We start from the raw sequence: 25,536 nt of genomic DNA on the forward strand, positions 1-25,536 counted from the left end.
AGTGTCGCCTTGATAGGATATGTGAGACCACGTACGACCTGAGAATGTTATTCCGAGGGAAGGGCAGGGGACGGGCGACGTACGGCCTCTGCCGCCCAATCAGCGTGCGGATCGCCGGGATAACATAATCTTTTGTGCGGTTGTTGGTCGGCGTTCGTTTGTTGCGTTTGCGATGGAGCGAAGGCGGAAGATGAAGGATGGATTTCCACCCGTCGTGCTCTCGGACTGCAATATCTACAGCACAGTACAGTATAGTACAGTACAGTATCGAGTGCATTAGGCAGGATATTGGCGTTGTGTAGGCTGGATGTTGGTGGTCGATCGAGAAGACAGGATAGGATCGTAGGGTAAAATGGGGGCTCTGGGCGGCTCCTGCTGTCGGGCGTTTCGACAACATCGTAATACGGTAGGGGTTGAGGAGTCGAGGGTTGCACTCTGTGTGTGTGCTGGTCCATGTGAAGACCTTGTGGCGTGGTCGACGCTTCGGTGAGTAAGGGTTGCCCCGCGATGGGTCCTTGCATAGAAAAGATCGAGCGGTTTAACAGGTTTCGAGCCACTTCAACTTGAAATACATGCTTGTTTTAACAACTGAGGCTTCGAGCTGACGACACTCTTCGTACTGTGTAAGTCAGTATTCGCATCAGAGCAACTTTTGAGTGCTGCACAACTGGGTAGTGCCGAAACTATGAGGGGTATTTCAATGAAATTCCATTCGAGAAGGGGGCATCTCATTAGTTTTCTAGTTAAAATTCAAAATGTATGCAGCAAGCTTGGTGGCGTTACTGCTTGCTGACTATCTCAATCGTAGACGATTTTCACTCTGCGCACTGTACGCTCGGTAGCAAACAGGAAAGCCCTCGACAAGATGAAGTCATCAGGGGCGCGCTCCAAAGAAGCACGCTCGATTGAGGTGAAACGATGAAGTCCTCGAGTGTTATTTTTCTATTTGTTAAGGCTATATTATAATCTTAATTATAAAATACCTTACAAAATAGTTTGAAAAATTGCAGCATAAAAAAAAGTAATGCACTCAGTTTCTATTGTGTGCTTCGACCACTTTCACCTTTCGCACCGCATGCTTCACAAACTCAAAGATATTGGTGGTCACGTGAACATCGGGGGCCTGCAGTCGAACGCGATCCGGTTCGTCTTTCGCTTGCTTCTTCATAGGTGACTGCAATACGTCGGCGTGGAAAACACTCAAGAAGGCCAACTTGCACGCGACCGGTAGCTCTCCAACCCCTTCGAGTTTCTGAAGATTGAACCGCATCAATTCATCTTTAAACCTGTCGAGCACTGCTTTGTTCACCACCACTGTCAAGTAGCACAATGCTTTATTCCTGCCCAGCATATGTGTCAGTGTCCCCAATGCTGCCTGAGGATAAGTCACATATTGGTTCTGCAGCTCCAGGTGACAGACCCACCACCGCAGGGTCCTTGCCAGCACGTTTGATTCATTGTTCAAAACCACCACCAGAGGGCCAATGTTGTCGAAATAACAGTCCAGACGACAAAGTTGCGTGTTGTACTGTTCGCACGCTCGGACAAAGTTGTACGCGCTGACGAGTAAGCCCTTGCGCAGAGTTAATTCCTGCAGATGCGGACAGGACTCGAGAACTCCGGGAATCCCAACCCCTCCCAACAAAGGAAACTCAGACTCAATCCACAGACTGCACAGATGCTGCCCAACAAGATTCAGAAAGGTCGTGAGGTGTTGCCTGTGCGGGCCATCTGAGATGTGAAGCTCCAGTGCCAGACCGGGTTGCACTTCCGAGTCCCTAACGTGGTCACACATTACGAGATTGGTGCGTTGGACTTGGCACAAGCCAATTCCAGGAATCAACACATCCACCCACTCTGTGGAAACATCGTCGTCGGGGTTTACCAGCACCACTCCACCAGCTTCACCTTGCTGGGAAATATTTGCCGAGTCCCACGAAACCACACGACCGGATGCTTCTTCAGTAACTTGGATAGCTGCATTCTCACGCAAATGGTACTCGCGCGCGTCACGAGTAGTGCCGCTTGCGGTCTCCAGTCCCTTAGCAACGGCGAATAGCCCCTGCTCCGTATTAGTGGCAGTTAGGATCCTTGACATCGTATCCAGTATACTAGGATCTAGACGAGCATTGTAGATGATCACTTGCTTCACAGAAGACCGCGATCGCGCTCGGGTCGAGAAAAATGCGTAGGCAATCCACATCCACACTTTCACCGTCGAAGGCGAGTCATGCGAAGAGAGATTAAATGTGACCGACCGGCACGAACGCGTGACTGCCAAAGCCGAGCAAAGCGCGTTCATTTCCACTCCACTCTTAGCTTGCAAGCTCACGCACGCATGACCCACCCCCCGCGACTCGATCGTGACATTGGGGGAAGTTTCCGCACAGAATAGTTTTGATATCATGCGGCAGACATTTTGAGAATCCCGATGACGCACGAGACAAAAGTTTAGCGCTGAAAACTGGACCTCCCGACCCATTTTAGTGAGCAATTTCACGAAGGCACTACTGGTGCGGTTGGAAGTCAAAGCGTTCTTCGAATTGATGCAGTTGACGACAAATGCAGCGTAAAATACCGACCGACACCTTCGTGTCACAGTAGAATGGCGGCCCAACCTTGACGAAAACCACCCCCATCGGACTTGATCTGGACGCAAAGAGTTGTTTATGACGTCCCACACGCGCTGAGATGCAATTCCTGACGCGTTCAAGTACTCCGGTTTGCCGATAACGATTTGAACCAGAATTACCAGGCTGCAAGCGAGTAAATATCGTTTCGATTTGCGCCCAGGCTTCCCGGAACGCTTCGCTGCTGTTGTCTTCCTTCAGTTGGCAGCAAAGCGCTACGAGATCATCGTCAGCCCACGAGAAGTCGTCGCTTGGATCATTGCACAGCTTTCGAGTCGCCTCGATCTCAACAAATACAGGCATCTCCGCCATCATAAACTTGTGCCTTCGTATGTCCTCGTTAACACTGCATACACCCTTTTCTTTTAGCAGCGATATGAGCACCTCGACGTCGATCCACGCCACTGCCGCGAATAGAGCGAGTCCCTCTCGGAGTGTCTGAAGCTGCTCTCCGCGTTCAGTTGCAGTCGACTCACTATCTCTCGGGGGCACGATGCTGAACTGCAGAGCTGGGTGGTAGTCCGGCCCCCACCGCCACACTGCCGCTGAGCTCCCCGTGCATGTAGACGAAAACAGGGACTTCATCACTCCGCACCATTCGTCCAGGAACGACCACTTCTCCAACATCATTGCGCGCTTGTTGCCAAAACGTGAATGCCGGAATTGGAGTCAAAAGGTTTCGATAGTCCACTTACTTCAGAAAATTCCTGAAATGGTTTGATTGAAAGACACATTTGAGACTGGCATTAAGATCGCGAACTTCTCTAGCGGGATGACAACACCCCCCAGCGCAGTGATCGAGCAGTACGCCAATTTTGGCCCACATGTGCAGCTTCCAGCCAACCCTACGTTGTTTTAAAACTCGGAAAGCTCTACCACTGCTCGCCTACCTCTCGCTCTAGAAGGCAAAGCCAACGGTCTGGTCAGCATTGTGAATGGTTGCGAAAACGTAATACAGTACAATACATCAGTGACAATATATTTTATTGCCAGCATGCATTTTCTCTTCTTCACAGTCAATCAAAATTCAAATGAAATATAAGCATTTCGTACTGCGTGCTTTTTAGCTATTATTGAAATATATGTTGCAATAATCGAAAAATATATAAGCCAGTTTTAAATACAAGTATTTTCGCTGAGGGCGCGCGTGGCCAAACTATGCTGTCGCTAGGCTACACTGACTAAAATGTGCACAATTTTTTTTGTGTCATTTAATGATAAAAGGATTGACAAACATTTCCCATCCATTCATCCGCATACCGTATAATACTACAATAATATAATGTACAGTTATTATTGGGTAAAATTAGTTATAATATTTTTATTAATTTATATAAAATACCTCCCAAATGTATTGTAAAAAGTTGTGCCGAATCATATCGCCGCTGGCAGGCAGGCAGTACAGTACTGTGCATGTGCATGGTACTTAGTGTACATGTAGTGCCGCCATGCTCGACTTGAAAGCAACCGTCGGCGCGAAGTTGACGGCGTGAAAACGACGATCGGTAGACCGGCGGAGGGAATGGCTGCATTTGAGATTGGTAGTGGCCCTTTTCTTCATGCTCGGGATCACCTACGTGGCGTCCGTGGCACGCCGCAAACCTTGCTGCTGCAAGAAGGTGCTCGTCTGTCTGTACGTCTTGCCCTCACAACGTCTCGTCAGCGACCTGTCTCCGTACGATCCGGTCCAAGTCTCATTTGAGCTTTTCAACCACCGATCGCACCTTACTGCACCGCCCACCGGAATCGCTACTCGACATGAAGTCCGTCTCCGAACTCTTCGGCGACAGGAATGACGTTGCCGTCACCGCTGCGGCCGCAGTGGCCGTGAGCTTGGGGCTGTCACTGCTGCTCCACAGCACCAAGAAGAGCAAGAAGCCTGAAGGTGTGCGTCTGCCGCCGATGCCCAAGACCACGCTCCCCATTCTCAAGAGTCTGTTCGACGCTGGCGGCAACGTCGCGCGCTTCCACGACTGGCTCAACGAGCAGTCCATCGAGTTCGACCACCGTCCGTGGATGTACTCGATCCCCGGCCGTCCCGTGACCATCGTGCTGACGTCGCCCGATACCATTGAGGATGCTCTTTCAACGCAGAACGACGTGTTCCTGCGCGGACCCGTGGGCCAGTACATGAGCGAAGACATCTTCGGCAACGGCATGATCATTGCGGACGGCGACCCGTGGTATTACCACCGCAAGACGTCGAGCCACCTCTTCTCCATGCAGATGATGAAGGACGTCATGGAGGCCACCGTTCGTGAGAAGCTCGAGGTCTTCCTGGATGTGCTGGACATCTACCACAAGCGCGGCCAGTCGTTCAGCGCCAAGCAGGAGCTCCTCCACTTCACCATGGACGTCATCGCCAAGATCGGCTTCGGCCTGGAGCTGGACACGCTGAAGGACGGCCCTCACCGTGATGAGGACCACGAATTCCAGGAAGCCTTCGACCAGGCTGCTGTCGCGTACGCCGTCCGCGTTCAGTCACCGCTGTGGCTCTGGGAGATCAAGAGATACTTCAACATCGGCTGGGAGAAGGTCTTCCGCGATAACACCACGATCCTGCACAACTTCATCGACGAGGTGATCACGCAGTCCATGAAGAAGAAGGCGGAGCTGGCGGCCAAGGGCGAGAAGATGGTGGCCAGAGACCTCATCACGCTCTTCATGGAGAGCACGCTCCGCGAGAATCAGGACATGCACATCGAGGACGACGACGCCACCATTATGCGAGATATGGTCATGACCATGATGTTTGCGGGCCGAGACTCGACGGCGCACAGCATGTGCTGGTTCATCGTCCACATGAACCGCTACCCGGAGATTTTGGAGAAGATCCGTGATGAAATGAAGGAGAAATTGCCTGGACTCCTCACGGGTGAGATCAAGGTGCCCACGCAGGAGCAGCTCCGCGAGCTCGTGTACCTGGAAGCCGTCATGAAGGAGAACATTCGGTTGATCCCGTCCACGGGATTCATCGCGCGCGAGGCCATGAGGGACACCACGTTGGTGGACGGCACTTTCGTCGGCAAGGGTCAGACCATCATGGTCTCGTCCTACTGCAACGCGCGCAACGCTGACAACTGGGGCGAAGACGCGAGCGAGTTCAAGCCCGAGCGCATGATCGACCCCAAGACGGGCAAGCTGCGCGTGCTGTCCCCCTTCGTGTTCAGCCCGTTCGGCTCGGGCCAGCACGCCTGCATGGGTCAGAAGTTTGCTATGATGCAGATGAAGCTGACGCTGGCCACGCTGTACAGCAAGTACGACATCAAGACCGTCGAGGACCCGTGGAAGCTCACGTATGAGTTTTCTCTCACGATTCCGGTCAAGGGCCCGCTGGACATTGAAGTCACGCCTCTGAGTCCTCTGATGGCGTAGATAAGTAAGTAGCAATTTTAGAGAAGACGCTTTAGAATAGGCAGTGGAAAATGCCTTTTGTACGTCGTGAAAACGCAAATGCACCGCGCTGCTACAGTAACAAACCAACAAATGAAGCAGGGAAATGTCTACAGAAATCCCATGGCTCTGAAGTTCATGTACCTGGACGTTGAAGTTTTGTTCGTTAGTACGCAAAGTACTACCGTAGTAGTATTATATACTACTATATTAGTAGTAGTCAGCGACGAGCGTATGGCGACCACATGCGTGTATTTGACGACAGTTGCAAACTGCAGTACGAGAGCGATTGAGCTTTAGAAGATATTGTATTCGTTGGTGATACCAAACTGATAATATATCAGCCGGGTGTGCTACTGTAAATGAAAACCTACTACTCGGCGACAAATAAGAAGAAAACTCGTTGATGGAGATTGCCAATCTCAGATTTCTGCAGCAATTGCGGAGTGCGTGGTAAGTGCGCCCATGTTGCCAGGATACGTGAACTCCGATTGTAGGAACTTGAGGATCGTGGCTCGCGCTTGAAAACAGCAACGTTTAGAGTCGATAAGTTCTCACAACGAGCTCGAAGAAACTGCGCGGTTCCTCCATTCCTTCATTTGTTTTGGGAATGTTTCATCGTGTTAGCCCTGTTGCGCTCTAATTGTTCATTTGTCACGAAGCCGCTAGGTCGTCCGTCCATTGGAGTGATGAGTTGGTCTGCTCGTACTTGTGCGCGAGAAGTATAAATGACGAAGTGGATTGAAGTGAACGCAACACGAGCGTCAACCAACTTGATCGGTCGACGTATGGAGATATCGACTTACCACTGGCATCAACACTTCGGCACTTAGATTTTCATGTCTTACTTCGGCTCGAGTGGACGGGCATCTTACAAGCACTAGTGCTGTATTTCACGCTGTCGTTTGGGGGAGGGGGCGATACTTGATGCCAAAGTAAATTACCCAGTACTCGTCGGTGTTCGTAGCAGTATCAGCTTCAGCATTCCATCGACTGGGTCGCGAGCACGAGATTAAAGCTAAGTTATCCGAGCTTGTACCCGCAACACATGCGAAGGTTGTGGAGGCTATCCCAACTTGATCCTACAGTATAAACGCGCGTGAACTAAGCCGACTCGTTCATACACGACTGTACCTTGGTGCACGCAGTTTAGTTCGACGCCAGGATTTACTTGCACACCTGTACAGTTGCTGTACTGCAGCACCGCACACACCGCAAGAGCCCATTCGCCGTTTAACATTCGCCTACACAAGCTGACTCCACGAGACCTTGGCGTTCCAGCTTAGCGCTCCTTCGCCAGCCATCTTGTCTTCACCTCCCCGAGCGTTCGCCGCCGGCGCGCCGACCGATCGGGAGGCTCGGCGGCAGATCACTCAATCGGACGACCCCCAGCTGGGCAGACGAGTCAAACAGGTGAATCCCGAGCTGGTGGAGGAGGGCAACAGTAGCTCAAGCATTGACTGGGACGCTCCAGAAAGCGCCCACCCTCGCACGTGCGAAGGTGTCGGCAGCGTCGCAATGGCCAGCCAGCAACCGCTGCTTCCCCTAATAGCACCATATCCACCCTCGGCAGCTCCACCGAGCCGAAGTCTCTCTCTCGCTCTCTCTTCTTGGTGGAGTCAGCCTCTGCCTCTCAGCGCCGTCCGATGCTCTTGACATGCTCAGCGCGCCGTCAAATCGGGCAGGAGACGACGCAGAAACAATCCAGACCTTGACTTGGCTCATATGGCGGGGCCCGAACCTTGCCGCAAGAGCCCAAAGCCCAAGCTCTGCTCGCTCGCACTCGAAAAAGCCCCGCACCGCGACGGAGTGTTTCGACCTGAAATCAAGTCCCACACGGCGCCTGCGTCTCTTTGCGTGCGAAACGACCGACCAAAGCGACGCCAAACCCGAACCGGAGCCCAAAGCCCCAAAGCTTCAAAGCTCAGCCCTCACCTCAATCCCCTGTCCGACATGGCGCTCCGACCCCGCACCTCCAAGCGCGCGCGCCCGCAGACGTCCCCCACCGCCGCCAAGTTCGCGAGCGGCGACGAGAATCTGCAGCAGCTGCTGTACTTCCGCCAGCCCAACGACAACCAACAGCTCGACGACCCGCAGCCGCGCCGGAAGCGCGCCATGGTCTCCGCTAACCTGCGCTTCCTCGAGAAGATGCCCCCTCTGCGCGACTACCAGCGCGGCCGCTTCGGGCGTCGCGGGGGCGTGGACGGCGGCGACGGAGGGGGCTCGCTCTGGATGCGCGCGCTGGAAGAGTCCATGGAGGAGACGAGCTTCGTGACGAGAGAGGCTCCAACCTGCGCCGCGTTGGTGGCGCCTGTGCCCATAGCAGTCGACAACAGGAGGAACAACCAGTTCGTGCCGGTGCCTGTAGCGGTGCTGGGCGCGGGACGGGTAGGTGGAGGAATCCCAGCGGCAGCGGCAGCGTCGACGACGCCGTTCAGTAGAAGTGCAGACGAGGACGCCGTGCGGAGACGACGGCTCTTCGCCCTGCAAGCGGCGCGAGGCAGCGGCAAAGACGACGAGGCCCGGCCAGCCACGGAAGGACTCTGCGAGATGAGCAGATTTTGAGCGGAGCGCTATGCTAGGAATGGACTCGGTTCCTCTCTCTCTCCATTGTTTTGGCGTTTGAGTCTCTGGTCTGGTCTGGAGTAGTCTAGCTAGAGGAGGGAGGAGCTGGCGTTCCTCTTCTTGGGTGGACGGTGACTGCTGCTGGACGTGTCCTCGCTGGGGCTGCCACAAGCCTCCTGCTCTCCTCCTACCTGGCTGCTGTTGGTGTCGTCCAGTTCGTCGCCTAGGATGCGGTCCCATTTCTCCTCGGCGGACATGGTGAACGTGTAGCGCTTGGAAGGCGCCGGCAGGATGCTACGACGCTGTTGCTGCGAGTGGCGAGGTGGCAGGCTCCACTTCAAGCTGCCGACGCAGCTGGCTGTGGGGCTGGGAGGCTGTCGCTGACCGCAGCCGAAAGGTGTCGGGCGCACGAGCAGCTTCTGGCTGCTGGCCTCGGACACCCGCGACGATGGGGATGAAGGAGGCGGCGACGGACACCCGAACAGGCGAGGACGCTTCGCTTGCGGCGGTGGAGCGTTCTCTTCATCTGTGAGACGATCGACGTCACTGTTGGCGGCTGCAGTGTTGTGGTGAACTGCAGTGCTGGTGAGGCTGGAGGAGTCGACCTTGCACAGCACCTCGCCTTCGAAGCGGCTGCCTTTCCCATCCCGTCTCCGATGGGCGGGGTTTCGCACACGCTGGACGTGGCTGCGCACCGGACGGCTCTCGAAGTCCTTGAGAGCGCGCGCGTTGATGCTTGAACTACCGATCGATGCGGGAGGCTCGTGCAACGCTGCCAACGGCTTGAAGTTCTCGCTCACCTTCGGGCTCCGGAAGTTCACGATGTGGTCGGACGAGCCCAATACGCTATCGAGGTGCGTCCAGGACAAGCGAGACGAAGGTCGAGGCTTTTCGTACCGGACACGCGACGTCGAAGCTTGTGGTCTAGTCGAGCTGGCGATGGGGTCTTCTTGTGACGAATCGTCCGTGTAGTGTTGAGGAGGTATCGCCATACCACTGCTCTCTGAGGACGTCGACGATCGAGTTTTACTCGACTTTGGTCTTGGCTTTGAGGCTGCCTGGCGCTCTTCTTCCAGCAACACGGCAGCGGCAGTATCCTTCCATGCGTAGCTTTCGTGTGTGACTGGATGAATCTGACCCAAAGCGATGGACTCTACGACGTCATCACGGAGCTCCACGTTGCCCAGGAAGTGGAGGCCCTTGTCCACCCGCGGAAGAATGCCCTTCGAGACGTCGAGAGGGCTCAACATTTTCAGCTTCTGATAGATTGTGTACACGCAGAACAAACATTAGAAAAACAATAAACTCTGTACAGTATGCATCCACAACAAACAATGGACACGCACCGCATTGCGAGGATCAAATACAAGCTGGTGGCGGTATGTGAGAATGGCAGAGTAGTAATGCTCCTCGAAGTTGTCAGGGAGCACTGACCCCTTCTGCTTCTGCAGCGCTGCTAAGACCTACACAGCCACCATGTCAGCAAATTGACTTGCAGCATTCATCGCTTAAGAGTTTTTCATACCTCAACCGGGGTCTTGAACTGGCTTACGAGCTTGTAGGCATTGATAATGCCGACACCGCTGACGGACGGGCAGTAGTCGCACCCAGCAAGAATGCAGAGCTGAATAAACTGTCCAGACAAAACACAAGTGATCAATACCAGGTAATAAACACATCCCACGTAAAGCTCCAAAACTCAACGCACCATTTCTTCTGTCCACCCAACGAATGACAGCTCTTCATTGGCGCCCAGACTTCTCCTCTTGAGCTCGCTGCCCCATCCATCCGGACTCAACTTAAAGAGCACCGTCTTGACTCCGTACGGAACGCAGTCCGAGTCGTCCGAGATGACCACGTCCACAATCTTCTGCCTCGATAAAAATGCCAGCTGAGCGTCCGCCTCATACGGCGCAACGTAGAATGTGATGTTCATCCGCCTCAGCACCGCGATGAGCTTCATGACCATCTCATTGGTCACCGACACAGCCCTGGTGCAGGCCGAGAAGACGGCGCGGCCATCCCGATCGTCCTCCTTCTCCTTCAGCAGCTTCTCAGCCTTGAGCTTCCACTCCGCTCGGGACCTAGAACACCAAAAACCAAATAGAACTATAAGTGTTATGTAGCTAAAATTTAGCAACTACGTCAGCTCCCAAACCTGCTACGAGCAGCATTCTCCCGAGCTTTAGCAGGCAGTGGAGCTCCGTCGAACACTAAAATGGGCGTGATGTCGTGCTCTTGCAGCAGTTTGATCTGCTGGATGCTGAAGTTCAGGTACCTGTTACAGGTGCAGTTGCAGCTTTTAGCGCTAATTCAAGGGTAAAGTTACTAAAATGGAGGTTAATTCGTTGCGCACGCATCGGTCGGTCGCCCCAGCACGAGGTCCACGGGGCAGCTGTACGCGCCCTTGTAGAGCCACCCGGAGGCGTCCACCCCCACGGTCTTGCCCGCGTACTTGGACACGTGCACCTGGTCCGTGACGCTCTTGAGCACCGGCAGCAGCCCCGTCACGCCCATCGCTAACTCGTCCCGCAACTTCGAGTTTGAATCTGGCGCCAAAGTGACGACAGGGTTTCAACCAATGAAGCACATCTGCGACGTGTGGAGAAGCGAAGTTGAAGTGCATGCAATTTAGCCAATCACATGCATCTGCGACGTGTGACGAGGTGCTGCTTGGACTTGGGCAGCTTGCATCCGCTCACTTCCGCTTTGACCGATCTCCAGCCACTCAGCCATGCCGCTTACGCTCGCTCAAGCTCAGCGCAACTCGCGCAGCCTGTACCGCCGCATTCTGCGTGAGAGCCGTCAACTAGAGCCCAACACGCGCGAGTTCTACCGCCGATTCGCTAGATCGGTGCAGGTGACCGAAGAGAGCTTGCATCTGTTCTTTACTTGACTTAGCTTCGTGTTGTTGCTGCTGCTGTGCACAGGGATTCCCGAGCCACGCGGGTGACACGGACCCGGACGCTATCCAGGACCACATCCGCCGCGTCGAGCAGGACATCCACTGCGTGCTGCTGGACCGTGGACTGCACTCTTCGTAGAGACGCATCCAGAGATGACGGACCACTTGCTTGTATAGAACTCCCAATTGATGCATACATATCATACCATTTTACTCACCAATCGCACCAACTAACTCGATGCATTCACCGTCGGTTGACTAGCGTCAGACTGGCTGCTTGCTGTTGTAGGAGCAGCAGCGACTGCCTTGGGTCGCGCGTGCTTCTTGGTCGGCTTGCCCTTCCCGGAGCGCTCGGGCCACTTCTCCTCGCAAAACGAACGCGAGGCGTCTAAGTACGCCTTCCACGCCTCTCGTCCCTGGGCGTCGTAGATTCGGGGAGGCAGCTCGTCCCGACGTAGCGCGTTCTTGATGACCGCAATGTTGGCGTTGAATTCGCGGTCTAGGATCACCGTATCCTTCGCCAGCAGCGGCATTTCAGGCGGGTACGCGATGGCTCCGACGAAGAACACGGCCACCATCGGGAGCTCCGCGTTCTCGAGCAACAAACTGCTGTCGTCCATGATCTGAGAGAGTCGCTGCTGAGCATTCGAGACTTCCAGGTAGTACGAGTACGTCTTGGCCAGCTGCTTGAGAAGTGCGTCGACTGGCCTGTCTTCTCCTGGTAGCTGGGTCTGGGTCATCATGTCCATCGTGTCGACGCCTGCTCTACCAGTGGAGACGCCCTCCATTGCGTCCAAAAACTCTTGGAGCCGACTACGAAGCACTTTGCCGCGCGCGTAGAGCACAACGCCGAGCATGATATCAATCACGTCGTGGTCTTCCTTGCAGGCGAGCACCCAGGAGCCCACCTCCTTCAACCTCCCGTAGGCCTCGTTCTCCTGAAGTAGTGCAATGTAGAATCGCCAGTACTTGAGGCGGTAGTAGTCGTACTTCATCTGGCGCTGGTTGAGCTCCTCGAACTTCTTCGCAGACGGGATGTACTCGGAGAACCAGATCGCCACAATTTGAGGACGCCTCTTGTCAAAGATCGGGGACATCTCCTTCAGCGCCCGCGCAGCCGCATCAGAAGGACCCTCCACCTTGGTCTCGTTCCGACGAGCCAGTACAGCGTCGAGGAGCGAGTTAACGGGGTCGTCCTTGTATCCGCTCTGCTCAAGAGCTGAGTAGAACGTTGATAACCAGTAGACCAGACGCGCCAGCACATACCGGGACGGATGGAAGTAGCGATCCTCGTCGGGAATCGACTCAAGCGCCTCTATAATATTCAGCGCCAGCCAACCCCGTGCTAGAGTGACGTTTAGCTCGCGGTTGTCATCGTCTCTCTTGGCGTCGGAGAGAAGAGTGAGAATTTCATCCTTTCTGGTAGAACTCGCACTCTTGGAGTCACTGGTGGTCTTCGAGCTCGCGTTCTTCTTCGAGTCTTCAGAAGCGGTTGAAGTGACGGTTTCCTGACTGATGCTCTTCTCATCTGGCTCCTTGGTCGAAGAAGAATCAACACTATCGTCGTCGTCATTGTTCTCTCGCTCTTCTTCTTCTTCATCATTCTCCTCCTCTTCATTTTCCTCTTCGTAGAAGTGGTCGCACACTAACCGCAGTGCAGCCACCGACGGCGACTCGCTGATAGTGAGGTCTATCCGCAAAGCTTGAAGAGAATAAAACGCGTGAACGAGAGCGTGCTCTCTGTCGCCCTCATTGCGAGCCGCTTCGGCCTTGGCAAAACAGTCCGCCATTTCAGTCGCAGTTGCTAGCGCCTCTGGGTCCGATGAGTCTTGTCTTCGAAGCTCGCACCATCTTCGTTTCTTCAGGGTTTTACCGATCATGTATTGCAGGCGGAAGTGATCTTCGTGTGCGTCTTCATTCGCCTCACAAATCGCTAGCCCCTTCTTGAAGTACACAAGTGCTTTCTCCAGTAATCGCGAATATACCGTGAGAGGGAACAGTGCAGCGTTCAGCTCCTTCATCAAAGAGAACTCCTGCAGCACATTGTAGAGCAGCAGACCGCTCTCTTCGTTGCACTCGATCAGCTTGTTCTGCAATTCATCCAGCTGCTCGTCAAAGTCATCGTCTCCTTCGCCCTCTGCTCCTCCATCACCACTGCCACGCTTCTCTTTCAACTTTAACTTGTGGGTTTTAGCGGCCTCCTCAGCCAGCCGCGCAGCCATATCGAAGCACCGTCGAGCGAACTCGATCACTTGTACGATATACGTCGTTGCGAACTCCTCGATGGGGATGCTTGGAGCAGATTGATTTTGGTCGGTGTTCTCCTTTGTCTCCTCCTTCGAATCCTTGGAATTCGATGACTTACTAGCTGCCTTGTGGCCATCAAAATCTTTACCTTGCGACTCCTTCATTTTCTTGAACAAGCTCCACCCCAAAACAACCTTCTGGAACGACAGCATATCGGGACCTTCGCCCTGCTGATACGAGCTCTCAACGAATATTTTAGCTGTGTACCATCGCAATGCTTGGATCCTGAGCTTGCGTCCGAGCACAGCCGCGAACGCATCGGTTGCCGCGTGGTACAGCTCCTTCATCGTCTTTCCCAAACGAATCCACGAGTCGATCCGGTCCGGATGATAGTACAGCACGTCCTTCATCAAGAACTCCACGCGCTCTCTCACATGTTGCTCTATCTCCATCAGCTCGCCAAGGTTTCCTCGACGCTTTACCCGCCCAAGGATGAAGTTCGCACCCATCAGATACCACAAGTGACCTAAGCAGGCTTCATCTGCCGAATTTGGCGCTGTATCAGCGCCCAGAAGGAATGGGAGTGCGATTTCTTCCTGCAGTAGACCCCTTGGCGCTAGGTACGCCTCCAATGGCGGTGACACGGACGCTGGGTGCGCAGATAGAGCAGCGAAATCAGAGTCGGAGAGAGCGTCACGTACAGCATAGAGAAGCTTGAGTCGCTCTTTCTTCTGGCCATTGTTCTTTGGCTTCGTCGCAAGAAGAATCGGTACAGCGAAGCGAATGAGCCGCAGTGCGTCTTCGTGCTTGACACTTTGTTCTGCATTCTGGAGAGAAGCGAACGTAGCCCCCGTCTTGTGATCGTCGGTGCCCGGCAGAATTTGCCCATCATACAGACAACGGTAGCACTGGCAGACCTCCTTCTGGAATCGATACTCCGCTTCTTCCCCGTCCTCATCGTCTTCCTCGTTATCCTCTTCGGCGCTGCTGTCATCGGACTTCTTGATAGATTTTCCTTCGTCCCGAACGCTCGCGTTTTGCTTCACAAACTTGCTCAACAACAGCGTACACGACTCGAGGAAGCACGAGGTTTTGCCAGAATCCGCTGAAGGCCGCGATTCAGAGAAGTATGTCAAGCCACAGATGCCGTGCTGCCCGAGTCGTTCGTGCAAGAGATGGATCAAGTTTACCAACTGAGGCAGCGAGGCAGGCAGGTCCGGGCGACGGAAACTCTCGTACAGCAACACGAACAAGATGGCACCGTTGCCAAAGAGTTGTCGTGGCGTCTTGCCATCGCTGCGTGCCACGGTCTCTTCTTCCTCCTTCATTAGTGTGCAGCATAATGTCATCAACGCTGATATCTTCGGAAGAGGAAGCGACAGCGCAAGCTTTTCGTTACTCTGGAGAGCTCGATTCATAAAGCGAAGAAGCTCCACGAGCACCACTCGGATGCGATCACGACGTGGCTGCTTTCGTTTAACTGGATGAGGCGCCAACGTGAACAGGTTCCGGAACTCTTCGCTGGATAGCGACCGAATAGTGTACAGCAGTCGAGCCATAGCATCCACGCCAATCATTTGGAGCTTGTCATCACCACCAACAGAGGGCTCGTTGATCTCTAGTGCAGCTCGTAGCATTGATAGCACATCGCTGGGAGAATCAAAGCGTAGCAATATTGTCGGCTTCAGGCATCTTACTGATAATGCACGCAGTAACAACCAATAATCGCTGGTAGTTATCCGTTCACACTGGTTTTGCGTGAGTTGTGTCAACAAGAAGTCCAACGCAGCGAGGGCGTTCGTACAAGCTTCATCCGGTGAATCGTCAATGGTAGCGGGCTCTTTCGTCACCACCAACCCATCCAGAAAATCAATAACGTAATAAAGTGTCGTCAACAGGAACAATACCGCGTCGCCATCCGAATACTTTGAGCTATGACGCAGTGAGTCGAGCACCATTTCGAAACGCTTTTTGCTGCTCCCACCGCGAGCAGCTGGATCATCTTCGTCAACTTCAAATTCGTTTAGGAAGTCCATCATACGGGGCGCTTGATTAGCCGGAAAGAAGTGGCCCAACAATACAGATACAACCTGATCGTGATCTCCAGCTTCAAACAGGCGCTGGGCTTCTGAGCATACATCCGAAAACCGCAGACCAGAGATCTTCTCGTCCAAGATTCCCAGCGAGATTTCGTTGTCAGCTTTCTGATTCGGCAGCTCAACTCGAAAATCGTCCGCTCCACCAACATCACCATTACTGTCATCACCATTACTGTCATCCCCGTCAATCAGCTCAATAAGCTTGTCCCTGCATTGGCTGAAATACTGCTGTGCCATCTGGGGATTCCCGCAACGCTCGTACATCCGCGCGATAAGCCAAAGCAGACGTAGAAATTCACTCCCACTGGGACAGTCCGCAGTCTCCTCCGAGCCCTCGAGCCAGCCGAACTCAAACAGAAGCTTTTGAGCCCGAGCTAGCTGACTTTCCACGGCCCTTTTCATCTTTCGCCGCCTTTTACCGCGGACAGGCTGCTGTAGAAGCATATCAAAATGAAGCTCCAGCAGAAATAGTTGGGCCCCAAGTGCTAGACCATTTCCTTCGAAGCGACTACCTTGGACGAGCGAGTGATCGGCGACATCAATAATGCTAGACTGTGTTGTGGTCCCCCTTGGCGTTCTCGCAACATCCAGCTCACCATTTAGTACTTTTTCCAGCCAGGTGCAAACTGTGTGGATATTTTCATCCTCACTGCCAAGTTTCAGGTGTGCCCATCGGCCGCATTGGTTCAGGTAGTGCCGCACCCAGTCCATTACGCCACGAGGTGGTGCGTGTCCGCTGTCACTGACAAATGCTGAGATTCGGGCCCCGGACACAATTTCAACTCGCGAAGGCGATTCTCCTGATGATGTTCGGTCCCTTGACGATTTTTGAGAAGACTGTGACTCCACTGTAGCCGCAGAGTCTTCCGTAGACGACGGGAAGGCAAACGACGATACTTGTGCGACTGTCTCCTTGCTCGCGTTCGAAACTCGGAATTTCGCGTCGACTAGCTCAATATTCAGCGGCGGCAGCCACTCGATGGAGACGGACTCCGGCGTCGACTCCCGCTCCTCCTCTCCAATTGCATCCGGAAGGAAAGCTCCTAACCTGTACGCCAGGTCCTTCTCCCGCGCCTTCTTGACTGCAGCCGCGTGCTCTTCGCGTAGACGTTCCTCGTTACGGCGCGACTTTCGTCTGCGCGGTGGGAACTCCAATAAATCGCTCAGCTGAATGCCGCTGTCTTGCGTATCGTTATCCGACACACCGGTCGATACCGACGTCTCCAACGCTGCAGACACTTTAGCCACATCTTTGTGCTTCGCGCGCTTGGCTGGAGGTGGATGGTCATCCTCATCCTGCTTCTCCGCACTAACTGTCTCCTCCTTAGCACCAGCGTCACCGCGCTTCTCCTCCTTCTCCTCCTCCTTCTGCTCCTCCACGCTCGCCATCTCCACCTGCTCATAGCTGACTTGAATCTGCACCGCCGCACGCAGCACATCCACACCGTCGTCCCTGTTGCCGTCCTCGAAGGCCTCCAGCAGCACCTTCCCCAGCGCGCTCCAGGACGGCTGCTGCAGCTCGTACGTCCTGCTCTGCATCCTGTGCTTTAACTCCTCCGTCCTCTGCTGCTCCAGCACCTTCCTCCTCTTCGTTTGCTCCTCAGCAATGCCATGCAAATGGACCAGCCGCTTGCGCGCGCGCCGCAGCAGCTTGGCGTCTTTGTTTGTTCCCTTCGTCTCTGAATTGGGCCCGTCAATGAGCCGCACCGAGGCACACAACGGATCGTGCTCCCGGATATGCGCCGCCACGCGCGCGTACGCCTCGGCGTCCCCGATCTCGTGCAGCACCTCGGCCAGCGTGCGCGCCAGCGGCCAGTACGTGGCGTCCACCTTGAGCCCCTCCTCCAGCGCGCGCCGCGCCAGCCAGAGCTTGCCCGTCTCCACGGCCGCCTGGCCCATCTGGAACCAGACCACGACGTCCGTCGCGTCCAGCGCCAGCGCGCGCGCGAAGCAGTTAAGAGCCGCCTCAAACGCGCGCGCCTCCACCTCCATGGACGCCAGGTTCTTGTGGCACAGGTACTCGAGGCGCGGGCTCACGGCCACGGCGCCGCTCAGCAGCTGCTCGTATAGTTCTCTGGCTCGCGCCGTCTCGCGCCGCTGCTGGCAGCGCAGCGCCTGCTCGTACAGCGCCGCATTGTCCGCGTCCTGGGCCTCCTCTGTGGCGCGGGCCTGCGCCGCGCTAGCCCTCGCGTCGCCTGCCGACACATTAAGCGCCGCCCAGGACGCCATGATTGCTTTTTGGGCAGACTATGGTGCAATAAAATGCTCATGAAATATGTAAGACGGGATAATAACTCGAATGAACAATTAGAACAATTAATATTATATTTTCATTCATAATACACATTATTATTATTATTGGACTATTGTAGGATAAGGATAAATATCGTGACGGTGCCGACACAATTTTTTTACTTGATTTAAGTATAGGCAGACTGACCGCAATGCATGTATATTGACCAATGACATCTAGATATACCCAATATCGGCCAATGAGCTTGATTAGGTGTAGGGTAAAACGATGCCGACGCCGTGCCGACGTATAATGTAGGCACGGGGGCGAAAATATGCAGGGCGTCAATACGAGCCACCAGTCTACTGCTCATCACTCGAATATCTGCCTTCTTGCCGACAGAACACTCGGAACCAGTATGAGCCTCCAAGACCTCGCCCCCGTCAACTCCCAGCGCGCTCTACAAACCGCAATCAACGCCTTCGGACGCTTCGTCGCGGCCCAAGGCGTCTCCATGGACTTCATCGCTGCCTCTCTCGCAGATGATGAGAGTGGGGTTGTGTTTGTGAAGCTCATGGACCGCTTTGGCGTTCACCTCGCCTTCGTCGAAGGCCGAGGAGGGAAGCCGCTGGCCAAGAACTCGGTCATGAGCTACTACCGCCATGTAAAGAACTGGCTGCTCGACACCTACCCGACCCACCGACCCACCATCGAGAAGAAACTACTCAAGATGGGACAGACGCTCGAGCGCCATTGTCTGAAGCGCATCGAAGATGGAATGGTCAAGAAGGCGCCTGCCTGCACGAAGGAAGACCTACGAATTCTCATGGACGGACTCTACTATGATGCCACCAGCCCCAAGGACTACCAAGATGCCGCGTTACTGGCGCTGATGTGGTACGCGTTTGGCCGCGCCTCAGACCTGGGGTTCGTGGGGAAGGGAAACCTGTCTGTGAGTGCGGATGGCGTTGTGTTCGTCCGGCTCATCCGCGTGAAGACTTCAGACGAGCAGGGCATCTCTCTCTTTCCCGACAAGAACAGCTTCATCACATACCCCCTGCATGCGATTGCGATGGCACTGGTGATGCAGGACGCTCCGTGCGCACAGCTGCTGGATCATCCGCACCTTGCCGCAAGCGGCGACGAGAGTATGACAGCCCCCGTTGACGTGCCACTAGTTGAAGCTCTTGTTGCCTATGAGAACGACGACACGCCAAGTGAGCCGCCTCAGAAAAAGCGTAAACTGCCTGAATACAACATGAAGATCCACGCCTACGTGAACCGCGTTGTCAAGACAGCGTCTGCCGCTCAAGCTAAAGCGGTGCCAACTGCAAACTTGACGTCTCGCTCGTTTCGACGTGGTGGGGCTCAGCATGCAAACGGTGATCCACTGCTCAGTGCTCAGTGGATTTTCGATCGTGGTTCGTGGAACATGACGGCTACCAACAAGGCTTTCGCTTACGTGTTCAACACAACCAGTGAAGACCAGAAAGTAGCACGTGGTCTCAGCGGGTGGGACTCGAGCAAGAAGCCACCGGTTCCAACCCTCTCCTGGTTCGACTCCGCCAGCCGGCAGCAGGCACTGAGCTTGGGAAATCTTCTTTTCCAGCCAAGCGTGTGCACCCAAGACCCCGAGAAGAAGCTCAACGCCCGCGTCGCTGAAGTTCTAACTGCCGCGCTGATCCAGCATTTTCCCGAGGTACTCGAGCGCTACCCGATGTGCCCGTACGCTACCCGGATGCGCGAATGCCTGATGGCGTTGGGTTTACCAAAAGCTCAAGTTCTCGCGTGGAGCTCTGAACTACAGGCGAAGGTGGCACAAAAGGATCTGGAGGAATCTCAAGACGACGCGGAGGTATTCACAAGAGAAGAAAAGCTGATCAATCACCAGAACTGCATCATCGGCGAGCTGATAGCCATGAATCGAGCCTTGACCGAGCGGGTCACCCAACTGGAGAGTCAGCGCGACGTTGGTCAGGGTGACTCCTCCACAAGTTTGCCTGGCACCACAATCGCATTGCGAGGATTCCGCTACTGTATCGAAGTCGTGTGGAAGCAAGGCTCTCCCGAAAGGCCCAGCGGCTATTTGGTTTGAGTGGTACGCAAAAATACCACGTACAAGCACACCGTGAACTACATGAAGCTCTTCTTACCAAACGGCTTCGCGCTGGACCCGTCGGCCCCTGACTACACGACCAAGTTGTTCGTACGGGAATTGATGCCGAAGCCGGTATGTACAGTTTTTTAGAAGAGCATGGAGTCAAGAGCAAACGTGGATCAGCTGTACTCAAGCAACTGCGCAAGTTTTTCCGGGAAAGCAAGCCCAACTCTCTAGTAGACGCGTGCCGTGCTCGCGTTGCTGTCGCTGGCGTAACGGACCCAGCGCCCAAGGAAACGCAAGAGCTGTTTACACGGAAGTAGTTGAGTTATAGTTTCTAACGTGGGGCTATAATAAATGTTCTGCACCGCTACACATTACACTTCGATAAATGTATAGCGTACAGCATGTAGCACGCGTTTGACTTTCGTACGCAACTGCTGGAACGCCACAGAGCTTCATAATATCGATCTACTCTTAATCAGCTCATGCATTTGACAACATCTTGCACTGCAGCCGAGGCGGTGTGCTATCACTCTGAATCTTTACTGTAGCCATTTTAATAGTAAAAAATAAGAGTGTTCCTGTCTTAAAGGATATTTTATGATTACCCAGAGGTTGCAGATTAAACAACGGTTTTGTGTAAAAGTAGGATTTTATTGTTGGTAGTTAATCGGCTCGACCGCGTAAACACAGCCCAGATCAGCAAAGAAGTGGCGTAATCCGTCTTCGGTACTTGGCTTGTAGACGAGCTCGTCCGAGTCGATGAAGTAGTGCTTGTTGCCCACCGCCGCGCGAGCGATGCAGTGCCAGGTACCCTCTTCTTGGCCAAAGGGCCTACCGATGATCACAAGGTGCCTAAAACTAGACCTAGGAATCTTCTTGAACCACCTTTGCGAACTGCAGTTGAACGTGTTGGTACTGTTCAGGTACCGCAGCTGATAGCCCATGGCGCGAAGCGCTTCATGCAGTGCTTGCATAGAATACGCCCCGTACTTCTCATCGCCATGGGGGGGCTGGCCCTTCTTCCTCGGGTGCAGCCGCGTTAAGACGACGCACGATTGGCGCCAAATCCTCGACGGTTAAAAAAACCCCGGGTTTGCACCGCATTGTTGATCGAGTACAAGCCACAGAGAGAATATCTCTCGAATGTACCGCTCTGATTCTCACACATTGGACCGCCCCTAGCCCGTCTACCCACAATGGATTGCATCTCTGTTCGTGGAAGGTCTAGCAAATCGCCGGACGTGAAGAGAGACGCGCACCAAAAAAAACTCCCCACTCTTACTTAGCACTGACGTGAAATCGCTAGCAAATCGCCGGCGGGGTGAGCGCAAAAGCAAAAGTGAGAAGGACTGCATCGCTGCATCGAAGGCGACGAGCGCTAACCAACCGTGTAAATTTCAATGCTTTTAATACAGTACAGCCAGATGAACTCTCGAAAAATGAGAAATGTATTGCGTTTTTGTATGTTACGCAGCGCTAATGCTGCTGTTTTAATAACAACATGCAAACGCTTAAGTTGGTAATAGCGGCAGAATTGCAGGTGTCAGGCAGTAACAGCCTGCAATCCAGGATTTGCTCTGGCACTGCTGGAGCAGTGGCGCATTTGATTGCTAACCGCCTGGGCACCATGCCCGATGTGCATGATGTGTCTGCTTTTTTTTTTTTAGCCAATCCCAGCTTGTAGGCACTCTGTCGGCCGATGTCGGCACCGTCATGGTATGGAAGCTTTCTCCCAACTTGGCAATGCCATGACAGAGAAGCGCAAGGAATGCCAACTTGGCATTCCTTGCGCTTTTCTGTCATGGCATCTATCCAATCAGGACAAGTTCTTCAATGAATTTAGCCAATCACGATCGATTCGTGTGTATCCCAACCTTTTCCCAATTATTTTGGGAATTTATAGTCTTGCTAGAATAATGTCCAATACAAAAGTTAAGTGTAAATGTTGCATTACTCATATTTGACCACAAATTCCCAATACAATCATGATTGTATCGTTGGTGGCTATGGATCTCGACCCGGGGAGCTTGGCTGCTGGACTCGCTCACGAAGCCGTTCGCGTACGTGGGTACCACGACACGCGAGGACCAGAGTGTCGGCAAAGTCCTCGCTGGTTACCGAGACCCGCACCTGCCATGCGTCACGCCCACGATTGCCAGCTTGAGCGAGCTTCTTCCTGCGCTCGAGTACGCCCAGCTGCTAACCCTGCGCGGCCAGCTCTTCAAGAACGTCAGCGGCTTCACGGACACCACGCTCAACGTCGACGCCTTAGTCCTGGATGCGGCGCTCGCGTCCCTGCTCATCCATCTTGACGACGTCGCAACGACAGTCCAGCAGGAGCAGGCTGCCATAGGCTTCACATCGCATTACCTGTACCGCTTCCACGAATCTCTGGACGCAACAACGTAGCGCTGGGAGCTCGGCTCTCGCTGGACACGTGCATTGGTTGGGGTCGGCAGCTTCGCACGGCTTGGCAAACGGAGAACTTCGGGCAGCTGGGTGAACGCAGCAATGGAAACCAGGGCTCGCAAACGGTGCTGACCGGGTACCCGTACCCACCCGTGTAGCCGTCCAAGCCGAAGTCGGGTACCCGTACCCGTACCCGTACCCGCCCGCCCACAAGCCACGGGTGTACCCGGGCCAGCCAGGGCACAAGGTTTTGTACGGACGGACCAACTGTTACATCTCCCGACACGGTTTTAAAGTTAAACATTTAAGTAGGAACTACGCGAAATCAATACAGAGTGAAAAGGACTTGTGGAGGCTAAAAGAAGACGGCGTAGGAGCATGATATAGCTGGTATAAGTAAGAAATATTACTATTTAGTACTATTTTCGTCGACTTCGGGTACCCGTGGCACCGCCCGAGGTTTGCTTCGGGTATCCGTACCCGACCCGAAACCGGGTATACCCGAGGCGGGTAGGGCGGGTACAAGTAAAGGGTACCCGATTGCGTTCCATTGGAAACACCACCATACTTGCCGCAGCCGTCACCCAGATGCTATCGCCCATCGCAGCAATGCAGCACACACTTCAGAAGCTCGTCGCGGTCCACGAGAGCAAGTCCGCCAGCGCTGACGGTCCTGCTCCTTGTCGCTGTGCTGGCCAGGCCCCGCAGGCGAGCACTGACACCGTCGTTGAAGCGCACTCTCTTGCTGGCGGCTTCTACAAACTGGTACACACTGGAGCTGTGGCACACGGCAACCCAAAAGAAACCACAGTTTGTTCGTGCTGACCTCAAGGCAGGCGTCAACATCATGACCATAGCAGCAGGGCGAGAGGTAGACGTACCAACGGCGCCACTGGACCGGGACGGCGTCGCGTATCAGCTGTGGAAGCAGCGTGTCTGGACGCTAGCGGAAGACTTGGACAAGAAGGTCAACGCAGCGCTTGGGAGTATCGACGGTAAAGGCCGATCCAAAACCGCGGGGTCGCTACGGAAGCGCTGGAGAAAGCTGCGCGTTGACCACCGCTCTGCGTACGACGCGCTCCGCTCAGCATTTATCACCCGCAAATCGAACGGTGGCATCGTCGACCGCTGCACACCAGCTAGTCACCAATGGAAGCAAAAAGACTTGGAGTCGTAGGATCACGCAGCTTGAATTAACACTTAATACATTCCTATTAAACACAGCGCATGGATTCCCGTCAGTCCCGATACAAAGTCATACACAATAGAAAAACGCTCACATACCGTCAGCGAGCGCGCACGACCTCGTGGTTGGCCGACAGCTACAAAACCGGCAGCATAACGCCCGCCCTACCTGGTTTTGTAGCTGCTTTCGGCGGGTCCTAGCGTGGGGCGCGCCTGGGGGCACTCGGGTCTGGGGTGGCCGGCGGGGGCGGCGTGCGGCACGCTCGGAGTGCGCTGTTGTGTTGGAGATGGGGGGCGGAAAGTGTGAAGGCGGAGAAGGCTGCGCAGCCGGCCAAAAATAAAACCTTAAGGTTTTTTCTTGGCTTTGGAGCCGATAAACCAGTCCATACTTTGTTGAAGTCATTTGGAATTTCACTTATGATTGGCTCTCCTCATTGGGAGCGGCGTTTGGGACCTGGTCGATTACTGGTCGCAAACACGATCATGAGATTGTAACTAGAGGTTTATTGTGCTTTGCAATGATTTTGGCAATATGAGGCGAGATTTGCTGTATTTATAGCGACCACCTGCTAGATTTACGATAAATCGAGGTGCATAAATGGGTGGAGGCCTAGAATTACGCTAAAAGCGCCACAATTGCACTTTTGAAAGTGCAATTGTGGGTGTGCAGCTGCAATTCTGTCGGTTTTTATCCACAAACACCTACACACACGGCAATTATGCATAAGAGGATGGATGTGCTGGGGATCATGGACGGTGGTGTACGGGACCAATGCATGGCTGCTTACATGCCCTCCCAAGTCGATATATATATGAGGAGGTGGATTTATGCATAATTTTAGCCGGTCGTGTATCTTCTTTCACACACATTTAGGAGCAGGCTTTGCCATATTTAGAGTCTAAAATGGTCGGCAAAATAACTGCAAAGCACAATACGACATGCATAATTGCCCCGCCAGTCTTGCCACCACCACCAAACAAGTCGTCTACATGTACGCCTCAACAATTCCAGTTCACTTCACTTTTTACCGCATCAACTTTAAGCCATTCTCAACCATGAAGCCTGCACACTTAGGCGCATTCGCCGCGGCGGTCTCAAACGTGGCGCTCGGCTACTCGTTCTCCGGCGTGTCACCGCCGTTGCCAGCTTCTATTTCCAGTCCGGTGACGGCATTGATGTCGCTATGTCGGCTGACGAAGAGAACCGCATCTTCGGCGGCGAGAAGGCCAAGATCGACAAGTTTCCCTGCATGGCTGGACTGCGCAATAACGGGACGGATGGCGAGGGCTTTTGCGGCGGGGTGCTCGTAGCGCCACAGTACGTCATCACGGCTGCGCATTGCATGGGGGGGCATGGTCGATGTGAACGTCTTCCAACGCAGCGTATTCAGGGTCGAGGATCTCGGGAGGCTGAGCATATCCGAGTTGTCGAGGCCTTTTGCCACCCGCCCTACAACTCAACCTGGCCCAAATGACGTGTGCCCCGAAGGTTTCCGTTGAAGCCCCGTAGCGCTGCGAAGGCCACATAGACAGGACCCAGAATACCATTCACCATGCAATCATTCAAATATAACCAAAGTTCGGAACTGTGGTCGCCGTGACCTCAATAGGCGGCTACGCGGTGGAGGACCGTGACGCAAAAAGAGCTGTATTTGAAAACCTACGATAGGAATCGCACACAGTGCAAACGGCCATTTGGAATCCGACGCGGACACGCTTGCGGAGCTTGATTCTGTGAGTGCACGCGTACAACAGACGCCGCCAAA

At 54.1% G+C, this 25,536-nt stretch overlaps 5 protein-coding genes across 5 annotated transcripts; 3 read left to right on the forward strand and 2 right to left on the reverse strand.

Moving 5' to 3' along the window:
• Positions 1 to 4,388: 4,388 nt before the first annotated feature.
• On the forward strand, positions 4,389 to 6,005 carry PHYSODRAFT_522535 (hypothetical protein; the record flags this gene model as incomplete). The annotated part of the gene is made up of 1 exon (XM_009536649.1): positions 4,389 to 6,005. The coding sequence occupies one exon, from the start codon at positions 4,389 to 4,391 to the stop codon at positions 6,003 to 6,005; it is 1,617 nt and encodes a 538-aa protein (XP_009534944.1).
• A 2,183-nt stretch (positions 6,006 to 8,188) lies between these two features.
• Positions 8,189 to 17,831, reverse strand: PHYSODRAFT_523066 (hypothetical protein; the record flags this gene model as incomplete). The annotated part of the gene is made up of 11 exons (XM_009536650.1): positions 8,189 to 8,596; positions 8,780 to 9,847; positions 9,935 to 10,033; positions 10,114 to 10,212; positions 10,297 to 10,672; positions 10,747 to 10,866; positions 10,945 to 11,137; positions 11,412 to 11,672; positions 11,729 to 12,218; positions 12,342 to 13,001; positions 13,050 to 17,831. 11 exons carry the CDS (start codon positions 17,829 to 17,831, stop codon positions 8,189 to 8,191), a joined length of 8,556 nt encoding a protein of 2,851 aa, XP_009534945.1.
• A 1,105-nt stretch (positions 17,832 to 18,936) lies between these two features.
• PHYSODRAFT_522791 (hypothetical protein) lies at positions 18,937 to 19,119 on the reverse strand (the record flags this gene model as incomplete). The annotated part of the gene is made up of 1 exon (XM_009536651.1): positions 18,937 to 19,119. One exon carries the CDS (start codon positions 19,117 to 19,119, stop codon positions 18,937 to 18,939), a length of 183 nt encoding a protein of 60 aa, XP_009534946.1.
• A 3,151-nt stretch (positions 19,120 to 22,270) lies between these two features.
• Positions 22,271 to 23,762, forward strand: PHYSODRAFT_521928 (hypothetical protein; the record flags this gene model as incomplete). The annotated part of the gene is made up of 2 exons (XM_009536652.1): positions 22,271 to 22,504; positions 23,364 to 23,762. Coding segments are annotated over 2 exons (633 nt in total), but the record flags the coding sequence as incomplete, so codon positions are not given.
• A 1,192-nt stretch (positions 23,763 to 24,954) lies between these two features.
• PHYSODRAFT_522611 (hypothetical protein) lies at positions 24,955 to 25,245 on the forward strand (the record flags this gene model as incomplete). The annotated part of the gene is made up of 1 exon (XM_009536653.1): positions 24,955 to 25,245. One exon carries the CDS (start codon positions 24,955 to 24,957, stop codon positions 25,243 to 25,245), a length of 291 nt encoding a protein of 96 aa, XP_009534948.1.
• Between the last annotated feature and the right edge of the window lie 291 nt (positions 25,246 to 25,536).

Source organism: Phytophthora sojae (assembly GCF_000149755.1).
Source record: "Phytophthora sojae unplaced genomic scaffold PHYSOscaffold_9, whole genome shotgun sequence".
Taxonomy (NCBI): Eukaryota; Oomycota; class Peronosporomycetes; order Peronosporales; family Peronosporaceae; genus Phytophthora; species Phytophthora sojae.